The sequence below is a fragment of the Silene latifolia genome, chromosome 6 (genome assembly GCF_048544455.1).
Source record: "Silene latifolia isolate original U9 population chromosome 6, ASM4854445v1, whole genome shotgun sequence".
Lineage (NCBI taxonomy): Eukaryota > Viridiplantae > Streptophyta > Magnoliopsida > Caryophyllales > Caryophyllaceae > Silene > Silene latifolia.
In genome coordinates this window covers 8366268-8379333 of record NC_133531.1, presented here as the reverse complement: position 1 = coordinate 8379333, position 13066 = coordinate 8366268, and the positions used below count along the sequence as shown (strand labels likewise).

The 13066-nt window shown below is 38.7% G+C and overlaps 1 protein-coding gene across 1 annotated transcript; it reads left to right on the top strand.

The window, feature by feature from the left end:
- Positions 1-389: 389 nt before the first annotated feature.
- Positions 390-12892, top strand: LOC141586222 (endoribonuclease Dicer homolog 1). Its single transcript, XM_074407389.1, has 19 exons — positions 390-1894; positions 1992-2105; positions 3730-3940; positions 4129-4523; positions 4610-4838; positions 5431-5603; positions 5689-5811; positions 6313-6473; positions 6578-6811; positions 7606-7756; positions 7856-8038; positions 8482-8643; positions 8773-8868; positions 8983-9608; positions 9691-9991; positions 10077-10991; positions 11288-11452; positions 11737-12110; positions 12443-12892. Exons 1-19 carry the CDS (start codon positions 779-781, stop codon positions 12618-12620), a joined length of 5907 nt encoding a protein of 1968 aa, XP_074263490.1. The 5' UTR covers positions 390-778; the 3' UTR covers positions 12621-12892.
- The last annotated feature ends 174 nt before the right edge of the window (positions 12893-13066 follow it).

The following is a 13066-nucleotide window of genomic DNA, read 5'->3' as shown; positions in this document are numbered from 1 at the left end:
GATGACAAAAAAAAAAATTAGGCCTACTTATAGCAGAATGCATTTAGGCGGGAAAATCATTGAGTTTTCTTATTCTCTTAGTTTGGTGGGATAGACTTCTACGATTATCCAAATTAGAAAATACGGAGTATCAAAGATCTGTTTTCCTAATATAATATTATTTTCCTAATAGCATCACAATAAGATATAATGTGATTATCTCAAACACCAATAACCGCTATAAGCGATCGTTTTGCATAACATAAAATAACTTTTACAAAGCGTAACGAGATTGAATCGGGACACCCGAGTCGATTTTTACTCACTTACCGGTTCACAAAACCCCTCACCGGCTCGAACCTTTCTTTCCCTTTTAAACTTCTTCCATTCTCCGTTAATTACCCAGAACACAAGCAAATAGAGCCCCTCCCCAAAAACCAAAACCCCCAATTTTGCCAAAAACCCTAATTTATCCAATTAATTCCAATCTTTCCAATTAGGGTTTGATAATTTACCAAATCAATTAATTTCAAAAGAAGAATCAATTGAGTGACTTTATATCTGCAGAATCGCGTTGATAGACCGTCGTATCTTTGAATCACACAATTCGCACTTTCTCTCTCTTCTATTGCTTGTTGCGTGCTTCATACGGTCTATCACCGCTATTTTCTGCTTACTATAATTCATCTTGCAATTTTAAATTTTACTCTTTGATTTGATTGAGCTACTTTCGTATTTAATTTATTTGTTTTTGTTGATTATTGTTGCTTAATTGTTATAAAAGTTATTGTTTTCGTCAATGGCGGATGAAAAAAGCGATATTGAGCCGGTGACGGAGGTGACGGTGGTGCCGAGCTCGTATTGGTTGGATGCGTGTGAGGAAGAAGATGACATAGTTCCCTGTGAGCTAATCGGCGATTTTCCCGCCGATTTTGAAAACGGCGGAGAAATCGCCGATAATTTCTTTGGTGGAATTGATCATATATTGGATAGTATTAAGAGCGGGGCCGGCTTGCCGGCCAATGTGGATGGTGATAGTATGGAAATTTTGCAAGTTGAGGACGTTAGTGTTATGAATGGTGTTGGTGTGGAGGTGGCAAATGCTAGTGTTGAGTGTAAAATGGAGGTTGATTCGCCGAATGGTGTGAGTTTGGGGGTTCAATGTAACGGTAGGAAGGATGGGAGTGATAATGGTAAGATGAATGGAGAGATGAAGGAGGAAGGTGATAGAGAGCGGGATAGCGAGGGGACGGATGGGAAAAGGCGGCGTCTTAGTGATGGTTATAGGGATGAGAGAGGGTATTTGAGTCGATGTCCGACTTATGGTAGAGATCGAGAGAATAATGGGAGGAAGAGATACCGAGAGTCCGAGGAAAATGGTAGAAGGGATAGGGATAGGGATAGGGATAGGGATAGGGATAGGGATAGGGATAGGGATAGGAATTGGGATAGAGATAGAAATAGGGAGAGGGATTTGAGTAGTAGGAGAGTAGATTATCATAATGGGAGAAGAGAAGGTCGAGATAGGGAGTGGAGAGACCGAGAAGCAAAGGGTTATTGGGAGCGGGAAAGGCCAGGATCTAAGGAAATTGTGTATCGTGTGGGGTCGTATGAGGTTGAAAAGAATAGGGATGGGAACAAGTCTGAGTTGGAGAAGAACCAAGAGTGCAATGGAAGAGCGGCCACGAATGAGGGGAATTTTAAGGAGAGGAATTTGGAGGAACAAGCACGCCATTATCAGCTGGAGGTACTTGAGCAAGCTAAACAACGGAATACAATTGCATTCCTTGAGACTGGAGCGGGGAAGACACTGATAGCTGTTTTACTAATGAAGAGCATTTGTGAGAAATTGCAACCGCAAAACAAAAAAATGGTAGCCATTTTTTTAGTACCAAAAGTTCCATTAGTTTATCAGGTAAAGATATAATCTGTGTTTCATTAATTGTCTGAGGATTTGAACTGTGGTTTTTGAGGATAATTGAATTGTGCCCGTTGTAATTGCCTTACCTCAGCAAGCAGAAGTGATACGTGAGCAAACTGGATACAATGTTGGTCATTATTGTGGTGAGATGGGTCAAGATTTCTGGGACACTCGGAGATGGCAACGTGAGTTTGATACTAAGCAGGTATCTTACATGATAGAAGTCAGCATGTGTAAAAGCTTGTTGGTTTTTTGAGTAGGCAAACTTTGTTTTGTCACTGCAAATGAAATTTCAGTTTTTTTAAGTTTTAATGTTTTACTACTTTGCATTCCTTTGGCATTGATGATTTTTTGACTTAACATCACTTTGGTGTATGATTGTTTGCTTAAGGCTCCCACAGTGCAATCTTTTTGTGCATCCTTCGTGATGCATGATTATGTGGCTTTGGTAGTATTGGCCTGCACCTTATATGTTTGTTGTGTATTTTGTCATTTATCTTGGCGGTGTTACCTTTTACGTTTCATTTTCTGTTGCATCAGAGGTTTCTTATGATTCTGTTAGACTATTATGGAGTTAATACGACCATTTGATGCATTTGTGGGAAGCGCTAAGATTGTTGGGCTGTCATGTGCCTAATGGCTTGTTATTATTTTCTGTTTGATTTTGATGTATTTTAGTGTAGCGGGTGTTTCTTGTTTGAAAGTGTTTCTCTGGATTTACATTGGAGGATTTGATAAGCTTTGTGACATATACTGGATTTTCAATTGTAGTATGTGAACATTTTGTTGTAGAGTGAGATAGGAAGTGGATGATGGTGTACCAATGGAACTTTTGGAACCAAATATATGTGAAATGTTTCTCTGTACCAAATGTTATGAAAATGATAAGAAAAGGTATAAATTTATTGGGATGCTGTATTTGGGTTGGATTTTATGTTTATTTCGGCAATTCTTCTAAAAATCTTTTTCTCCCTCCCACAGTTGCATTTCATCCCCATATACGAGGCATTGGAACTCGAGGGTGAGCTTGACAATTTGTTTATTGAGAAACTTTCAGCAATAAGAGAGTTTGAGAGGGGCAGAGAGAGAGGGGGGGATATAGAAGTGGGGGAGTAAAAATTGGTAAAAATTCAATGAAGGAGATAATTTGGAGGGAAAAGTAAATAAGAGCTCAAAGTTGGCCGGAAAATGATAGCATGCATTTTCTAACAAAAAATGGGTTTTTAGGCTCGCTTGAAGACTCACACCTTAAAAAGGAGAGTCAACCGCCAGAATGTGGACTTTTTTGGCTGGAAGCGAAGTTTGGTAGTTTTTAACAAAAAACAAAAATAAAGGGGAATTAAAAGCCAAAAAAATGAAAGGTAGTTGCTTGCAAAACACCTTAAATAATACTATTAAAGGTAGTTTCTGACAAAAAGCCCTTAGTTTTAGTTGAAATGTTTTTTGGCAACACTTCTATCGTTTTGCTGCTACCGTTCCTTTCATATATAATAATAATAATTAAGTACTCTGACCATTTGTAGTCTGAAATCTCTGTACATGCATGTAGCATGTCTAGAAGTTACCGAATTCGCTATGAATACGTCCTTACCAATTCGCGATTCGCTCTTATAGAATGTGTGTTATATGTATTTTTAGTAAGCAACATGATAGAATTCGCTTTTAACAATTCGCGATTCGTAGGGCTCCAAGCGAATTTGGTAACCATGAGAACTCCTCTTATTTGCTGTTCTTTTTGCGGGAAGCCTCTGAAGCTAAACAATTTTTCCCTCCTTTGTGCTATGTAGAGGTTGTTGACATTATATTTGTGCCAATTCTTTCTTATGCAGGTTCTAGTTATGACAGCCCAAATTTTGCTGAATATTCTTAGGCACAGCATAATAAAAATGGAATATATCCATCTTCTTATTCTAGATGAGTGTCATCACGCTGTCAAGAAACATCCATATTCATTAGTGATGTCTGAATTCTATCACACTACGCCGAAGGAGAAACGGCCTACAGTTTTTGGAATGACGGCTTCTCCTGTCAATTTGAAGGGTATGTACCTAATGCATTTTAAATGAGTATGACTCGAGGTCAGTCGTGCACCTTCAAGAGTGTTTTGACGTCTGCTTATTGTTCAGCATTGTAGTTGTGGCTCCTCTTTTTCTCATATCTGTAAATGTATGCTTGTTCTTGTTAATATGTTCACTATGTTATGCTTTATACAATTTCTGATTGGGCAGGCGTTTCCAGTCAAGTGGATTGTGCAATCAAAATACGCAATCTTGAGACTAAGTTGGATTCTGTTGTTTGTACCATAAAAGACCGTAAAGAGCTGGAAAAACATGTCCCAATGCCATCAGAAATAGTCGTGGAGTATGACAAAGCAGCATCATTGTGGTCTCTTCATGAAAAAATCAAACAAATGGAACTAGCCGTTGAAGAGGCTGCACGAGCAAGTTCGAGAAAAAGTAAATGGCAGTTCATGGGTGCAAGAGATGCTGGTGCCAAGGAAGAGTTACGCCAAGTTTATGGTGTTTCTGAAAGAACTGAGAGTGATGGTGCTGCTAATTTAATTCAGAAATTAAGGGCGATCAATTATGCACTTGGTGAACTTGGACAGTGGTGTGCTTACAAGGTTTGTCTTTAAGAATTTAGTTTTGGAACTCATTTTAAGTTGGTCTTATCTTATGGTGCCAATTTTTCTGATTATGTCATCTGCAGGTTGCACAGTCATTTTTAACAGCTTTACTAAATGATGAGAGGGCACACTACCAGCTCGACGTCAAGTTTCAAGAATCCTATCTGAGCAAAGTCGTCGGACTTTTGCAGTGCCAGTTATCTGAGGGGGCTGCTTCAAGCAAGGATACAAATGGTACACAAGAGGATTTTGTTTGCCATGATACTAACAATTTTGATGAGATTGAAGAGGGAGAGCTTCCTGATTGTCATGGTGAGTATTGTGATTAATAATTACTGACTGCTTCTCCACAAATAACAGTGAAGAGCCAAATAAATACTGATCATAAGTCCATGAATATGTTCGGTTAATTAAAGATGTATATGCCTCTTAACTGGTTGAGATGGGGATTTTTTCCAGTAATCTTATTATTTTCACCACCTCTTACACTTCTTTCTAACCTCTATTTAAGAGATTTTTTAACATCTCTGGACACTACAGGCTTATGTGGACTTGTAGTCCCTGTTCAAATATTCTGTTGTGGCTACCTATGTTACTAAGGCTTGATTAGAAGTATGTGACATGGTGCATGTCCTGGTGTCATATTCAGCTATCTATAATCCACATGTTTTGTCTTAAACGAATTGTCCAAGTGTCGAGTGAGGTACTCAAGGTGATAGGAAGAGTCAAAGTGACATAGGTGGCCACAGTATATAGCTTCTATCTAGTCTCTCTCTCTTTCTAGTTTAAGTCAAAGCCGGGCTTGGTAGTTTTTTGAGGAGTCAATCAAATTGAGGATAAATTGTCTTTGCGCGATTGATAACTGATTCTATTTGTCCTGAGTGGTGATTTACTCGTGATTTAGTGGTCTCTGGTGGGGAGCATGTTGATGTCGTTATTGGTGCTGCTGTAGCTGATGGGAAGGTCACCCCTAAGGTGCAGTCTCTGATCAAAGTACTCATGAAGTACCAGCATACTGATGATTTCCGTGCCATAATCTTCGTGGAGAGAGTGGTGTCTGCCTTGGTTCTTCCAAAGGTTCATTATACCTTTGATGCTCATTTCAATGTATCTCTTGTCCTGCTTAGTGTTTCAAATATTTGAAGGCTTGGCACATATGCAGGTTTTTGCTGAGCTTCCTTCTTTAGGTTTTATCAATTGTGCTAGTTTGATTGGGCATAACAATAGCCAGGAGATGCGCACATCACAAATGCAGGACACAATTGCCAAATTTAAAGACGGCCGTGTATGTTTTCTATCTTACTAAGGCGGACAAATCTCACTGTGATTATTCTGATGTGGGTGCTTCTCTGTATGTTTATTTAGTATTGTTGTGAGTGATTTTATGGTAAATGTTCCTATGACTTAAAATCCTTTCTGAAGTCTGCCTTGAAATTTCATAGTCCTGGGATTGGTTATGTTGGGTGCCTGCTTTCTTAATTCTTGCTCTAGACATTGCTGTATGCTTGTAGAACCTTTATTGTGAGAGGGAGTGACAGAAGTTTTTTTCCAACCTAAACGCTTTATTAACGAGGAATTTTAATTATGCTTTTTTATAAGTGAGTATTTGCATTGAACATTTAGTAATGTTGCATAGCTTCATGGCTGTGATTTTGTTCGCACTAGTGGTTGAGTGGAACCAACCTGTCTATTTGCTTCTCTTGTATCCTCCTCTACAAGCTCAAAGAATTAGACTTCACTTTGTGCTGAAAGTGACCCTTTATGTTACTGTTATGATATGGTCTAGGTGACTTTGCTTGTTGCCACGAGTGTAGCCGAGGAAGGGCTTGATATTCGACAATGCAATGTGGTTATTCGCTTTGATCTTGCAAAAACTGTTTTAGCATATATACAATCAAGGGGTCGTGCGAGAAAACCAGGCTCTGATTATATCTTGATGGTTGAGAGGTACTTAACACCTTTCAAATTATGATCTTGTTCCTTTAAACTTTTACTTTGATTAAAAGACATGGGAAGGGAGACATTACACTCACCACATTTTTATTAAACAGGGGGAATCTTTCACACGAAACATTTTTGAAGAATGCTAGGAATAGTGAAGAAACTTTACGGAGGGAGGCCATTCAAAGGACTGATATAAGCCATCTTAAGGGCAATTCAAGACTATTGTCAGCTGATTCTGGCCCAGGTTCAGTATATCAGGTTGCTGCAACTGGAGCAACTGTGAGCTTGAATTCTGCTGTAGGTCTTGTACACTTCTATTGTTCACAGCTTCCCAGCGACAGGTGCAGTTTATGATGTAGTTTTACTCTGTTATTCTTTATCTCTTTTTATTTTGTTTTTTGAAACTAGGATAGATCCCATGAAATGCATGGTATTTTCTTGATTATATTATATAAAGATGTCCACAATTATATTAAGAACATAAATTAACTGTACTTCTAATATAATGTTATAATCTACAGAGTACTAAATATAATGATTCACAGTTTAAAGTTAAACTATTTTTTTCTTAACCTTTAAAGTTTAACTAAATATAATTAACAATCGGTAACGACCTTGTAAAAATACATCAGTAAAAACAGTACATCCAAAAAGACGATTTACGGATTATTAAAATAATGTTTTCTCTTTTCTTTTTTTAAATTAAAACACAATTTTTTTTTACTTACAAAAATATATACGGAGTATACTAAATCAAATGACATACTCTGTTATTTTCGTTGTAGATTTGCTTTGAAAGAATTTCCTTTAGTTTGTTTCCGGTACCAATTCAATAGAAATTGTTTCCTTATTAAAAAAATGCAATGTATAAATTGCAATTAGTGAAAAAAGAAATATCTCTATATTGCAATTTTATACCTTAAATTGCACATGTTATAGTTTTCAAAGGTGGGCTAGTGGAAAAGTAGGATCAAATGTTTTATACTGTCCATGTTATAATTTAGCATCCAAAGCAATGGCCCATTTGAATAAATAATGTGCTTAGGCGGGAAAACTAAGAGAGATTCTCTTAGTAGTAAGAGGATTGAATTTTTCCAATCTTATTATATTGGCCTCATCCACGAACCACATCCAGGTATTCAATTCTTCGTCCCGAGTTTATCATGGAGCGGCATGAGAAGCCAGGTGGTGCCACAGAGTATTCTTGCAGGCTTCAACTCCCTTGTAATGCCCCTTTTGAAAAGCTTGAGGGACCAGCATGCAATTCAATGCGCCTTGCTCAACAGGTGTGTTGGATGTAAATTCACATAGAATAATCAACTCTAATCAAATGATGTGATTTTTGTGCATTTATTTTCTCTATGCTCATGAGCTTCAATTTGCAGGCTGTTTGCTTGGCTGCTTGTAAGAAGCTTCATGAAATGGGGGCATTTACTGACATGCTCTTGCCTGACAAGGGAAGTGGTGAAGATAGAGAGAAGACTGAACCTAATGATGACGGTGAACCACTTCCAGGAACTGCCCGACATAGAGAATTTTACCCTGAAGGGGTAGCCTCAGTTCTTCAGGTTTGTTTTTGACACATAGCTTAATGTAGGTCTATTTCGTCTTGTAATGCACTAGCATGTTGATTTTTGTCTAGTTCAGTAGCCCGTTGTTCTCCTGAAGATGCAGCACATGTCATGCCTTCAGATCTGTTCTAGAGTATACTCGACAGCTGATTATCCTAGCTTGTTTTCCTGTCTATATGGTTGTGAAAACTCTATGTGCCTCAGTGAAGGCATAATTTGGTCACTTGTCTGGATGCTGGTATAATGATACAAAATGTTCATTATTAGGAATTTTGTACCGAGTATCATGTACCGTTTTAGCACTTTCTTTATCTTCACTTTTATTCCCTTCAATCTACATGATTTCAGTCTGCATTTTACGTCTATGTTACCATTTATTCCAAGAGGTAGGGTGGGAATTTTTCAGTCGCAACATCACTTTTTTATTTCTGACTGCACAGGGTGATTGGATCTTGTCTGGAAAAGAAGTGTGTGATAATTCCAAAATATTTCATCTGTATATGTATTCTGTGAAATGGGAACACATAGGATCCTCAAAAGATCCTTTCGTGACCCAAGCATCAGAATATTCAATACTTTTTGGCAAGGAGCTGGATGCAGAGGTAGTTAAAACGATGGTCACTCTTTTCATTCTGACTTGCTTGTAGTTTAATTGCATTGTTTTTCTTGGTGTAAATGAGCCAGAAGGTCAGCTTAATTGCATTTAAATATTAACAATATTCGGATATCAGGTGTTATCGATGTCGATGGATCTCTTTATCGCTCGGACCATGAAGTGTAAGACATATGTTGTCTTTCGAGGATCAGTTAATATCACAGAAAGTCAGGTGTGCTTTTAAGCCCTATATCTTATTTCTATTATTTTTAAAATCTTTTAGTCGCGGATTTGTGGTGTTCTGCTTTTGCTTAAAGTTGCTGTTCACCCCTTCCTACATGGACAGCTAGCATCCCTGAAGAGTTTTCATGTGAGATTGATGAGCATTGTACTAGACGTCGATGTTGAACCTTCAACAACTCCATGGGATCCTGCAAAGGCTTATGTTTTCGTTCCTATGGTTTGCGATAAATGTGTTGATCCACTTAGAGAAATTGACTGGAATCTTATTGAGAATATAACAAAGACAGATGCATGGAACAACCCCTTACAAAGGGCTCGGCCAGATGTTTACTTGGGAACAAATGAGCGGAGTCTGGGTGGGGATAGAAGAGAGTATGGGTTTGGAAAACTGCGCTATGGTATGGCATTTGGACAAAAATCTCATCCTACTTATGGTGTTAGAGGAGCTGTTGCGCAGTATGACGTTGTCAAAGCTTCTGGGTTGGTTCTTAACCGAGATGATGTCTTGCATGGTAAATCAGAACTTCCTAAAGGCAAATTGGTGTTGGCTGATGCCTGTGTTAACGAGGACGACCTGGTTGGAAAAATTGTCACTGCTGCTCACTCTGGAAAGAGGTTTTATGTGGACTCTGTACGTTATGATATGACTGCTGAGAACTCTTTTCCTCGGAAAGAAGGTTATCTTGGTCCATTGGAGTATAGTTCATATGCAGACTACTATATGCAAAAGTATGTAACCTGGATAAAACTTATTTTATGGTCTGTACATTAGTGGGTGTCTTTAGGATTCATTTGTTTATGCTATCTACAGGTATGGAGTTGAATTGAACTATAAGAAACAACCTTTACTTAGAGGTCGGGGTGTTTCACATTGCAAGAATCTTCTTTCTCCGAGATTTGAACATTCAGAAGAACCTGAAGGTGAATCTGGGGAGGCCCTTGACAAAACGTATTATGTATTTCTCCCTGCTGAATTGTGTTTTGTGCACCCACTTCCTGGAGAACTTGTTCGAGGTGCCCAAAGACTGCCTTCGATAATGCGAAGAGTAGAAAGCATGCTACTTGCTATTGAACTCAAGAATATCTTCAACTCCTCTGTCCCCGCTTCAAAGGTCGTCCTTTTCTCAGTTATCCTTGTGTTTGTTTCTTCAACTGTATAACTTTCATCTGTGAATTTAACTGGCTTGCTACTTACAGATTCTGGAAGCTTTGACCGCAGCCTCATGTCAAGAGACATTTTGCTATGAAAGAGCAGAACTCCTCGGAGATGCTTATTTGAAATGGGTGGTTAGTAAATTTCTTTTTCTTAAGTATCCCCAAAGGCACGAAGGTCAGCTCACTCGAATGAGGCAGCAAATGGTGAGCAATATGATTTTATACCACCATGCACTGGGTCGAAGTCTTCAATTTTATATCCAAGCAGATCGGTTTGCACCATCTAGATGGGCTGCTCCAGGTGTACTTCCAGTTTTTGACGAGGACAGCAAAGATGAGGAATCATTCTTATTTGATCAGGAAAAATCTGATTCAAAAATCGGTCTTGAAAGAGATGAGATTAGTTATGATGATGATGAGATGGAAGATGGTGAACTTGAAGGTGATTCCAGTTCATACCGGGTTCTTTCTAGCAAGACATTGGCAGATGTTGTTGAAGCACTTATTGGAGTTCATTATGTTGAAGGTGGAAAGAGTGCTGCTAATCACTTTATGAAATGGATTGGAATTGAGATAGAGTTCAATCCTGAAGATATTGAATGCCCAAATAGGCCAACCAATGTCCCAGATAATGTCCTCAAAAGTGTGGATTTTGATGCATTAGAAGGCGCTCTTATGGTTAAGTTCAATGATAGGACTCTGCTGTTGGAAGCCATTACACATGCTTCACGCCCGTCTTCAGGAGTTTCTTGCTATCAGCGACTAGAGTTTGTGGGCGATGCCGTACTTGATCATCTTATTACGAAGCACCTCTTTTTCAAGTATACAAATCTACCTCCTGGCCGTCTGACTGATTTGCGTGCTGCAGCTGTTAATAACGAAAATTTTGCACGGCTTGCAGTTAAAAATAAGCTTCATATGCATCTAAGGCATGGTTCTACTGCTCTCGAGAAGCAGGTATCATTTTTGCGATTGTTTGAAAGTCCGAAGCTTTTTCATTGTACAAAAACTTACGTGAGATGGTCTTGCATGTGGGATCAACCCATGAATTCAACAATGAGATGAAGAACGCATAGAGATCAGGGTTGGTGTTATATGTGAGATCGTCTCATACAAGTCTCCCTACGTTGTTTAGTTGGTTTGCTCAGTGTTTCTCATCCTCTTGTGATTTTTGTTTAGTTGGTTTCGTGCGCTTCGCATAGTTTTGTAACTTGATGTAATTTGTTTTCAATTTTATCTCATTTTTCCTTCAGATTCGGGACTTTGTGAAGGAATTTCAAAAAGAGCTGTCAAAACCGGGGTTTAATTCATTTGGACTAGGTGATTGCAAGGCCCCAAAAGTACTTGGTGACATATTTGAATCAATAGCTGGAGCTATTTTCCTTGACAGTGGACTTGCCACTTCAGTTGTTTGGAGGGTATGTTTATTGTCTTGCCCCCTCTCATATTACTCAACAGTTCACTTTGGCAAAATGTCCCGTAAATCACCACACGACGTTTCTACACTTCATTTTGGACCAAAAAACGAAAAACATTAATTTCGCAAAGTTATCCGGTCTGATACTAGACACGTCCATCCGTACAGTTAAGTCCGAGTAGGAGTAACAGAGCTCATGCTTTTTTTATATCTGAACTGTTTGTTGTATAGCAATTTTTGTTGGTAGGCTTGATGACTAATACAATAACTTTTCTCAATGATCAGGTTTTTGAGCCATTGTTGCAGCCGATGGTTACTCCAGAAACTCTTCCAATGCATCCTGTGAGGGAGCTGCAAGAACGTTGCCAGCAACAGGCTGAAGGCCTTGAGTATAAGGCGACTCGAAATGGAAATCTGGCCACTGTTGAGGTTTATGTTGATGGGGTCCAAATTGGGCTGGCCCAAAATCCACAGAAAAAAATGGCTCAGAAACTAGCTGCTCGTAATGCGCTCGTCACATTGAAGGAGAAAGAAACTCCTGCAGTCAAGGACAAGGCTGATGACAACGGGAAAAAGAAAAAGAATAATGGAGAGAAGTTCACGAGGCAGACGTTGAATGATATCTGCTTGCGCAAAAACTGGCCCATGCCGCTATACAGGTTAGAATCGTTTTATCCTTAAACTTTCCCTTCATCCGTAAGTATGAGAATGTACTACTCATATTTCTAAAATTTCACTTCAAACTCAATATATTCTACATGATATTTGACTGAATTGTTATAAAAATGCACTTTTTTGAAAACATTTTTTTTCTATAAATCTAATGGTACAAATTTGTTCATGTTTCTCTCAAGTAGGCAGGCTTTTGTGAATAGAAAGTCATATCACCACTTTTCTTTAATGATGAAAACGTCTTGTCTTGTGTTAAAAACCGGAGGTAGTGTTAAGTTGAGAACTCGAGAGATAAAGTATAACACGACTGTGTATTCAGGTGTTTGAATGAAGGCGGTCCAGCGCATGCCAAGAGATTTACATTTGGAGTGCGAGTGAATACTACCGATAAGGGTTGGACTGATGAATGCATTGGAGAACCAATGCCTAGTGTTAAAAAGGCCAAAGACTCAGCTGCCACACTTTTGTTGGAGCTTTTAAGCAAATGGTGCGAATGATTGCAGTTGATTTTTAGACTTTGGCGTGAGTGCGTGACCAAGGATGCATTCATCTCCAGGTTTGGGTTTTCAGAGGGTGTAAACCACCTTGATCTGATGCAGTCGATTAAGATAATAGTAGATTTAGTAGATTAGTAAATGAGATTCAGTGTGTAATACCCATACCCGCACAATGCTGCTAGCAAATCACTTCTGAAATTATTGTAATACATTGATTGAACTATTGAAGCGCGATATACCAATGAAATCTTGGAGAAATTTCGGTCTACAAACTCGCCTTAGGTTGTTCAACCCCTCCAATTTTTTAGCTATTCTGATTGTTCAACTTGTATCTATAACCACGGCTTCTGATCCAACTAGGGATAAGTCATCCAATTCTACTGATGTGTTAGCAATAACTTTGAGAGGATATTATTAAGTTAAGACGGTCTTAAGCAAGACTTACT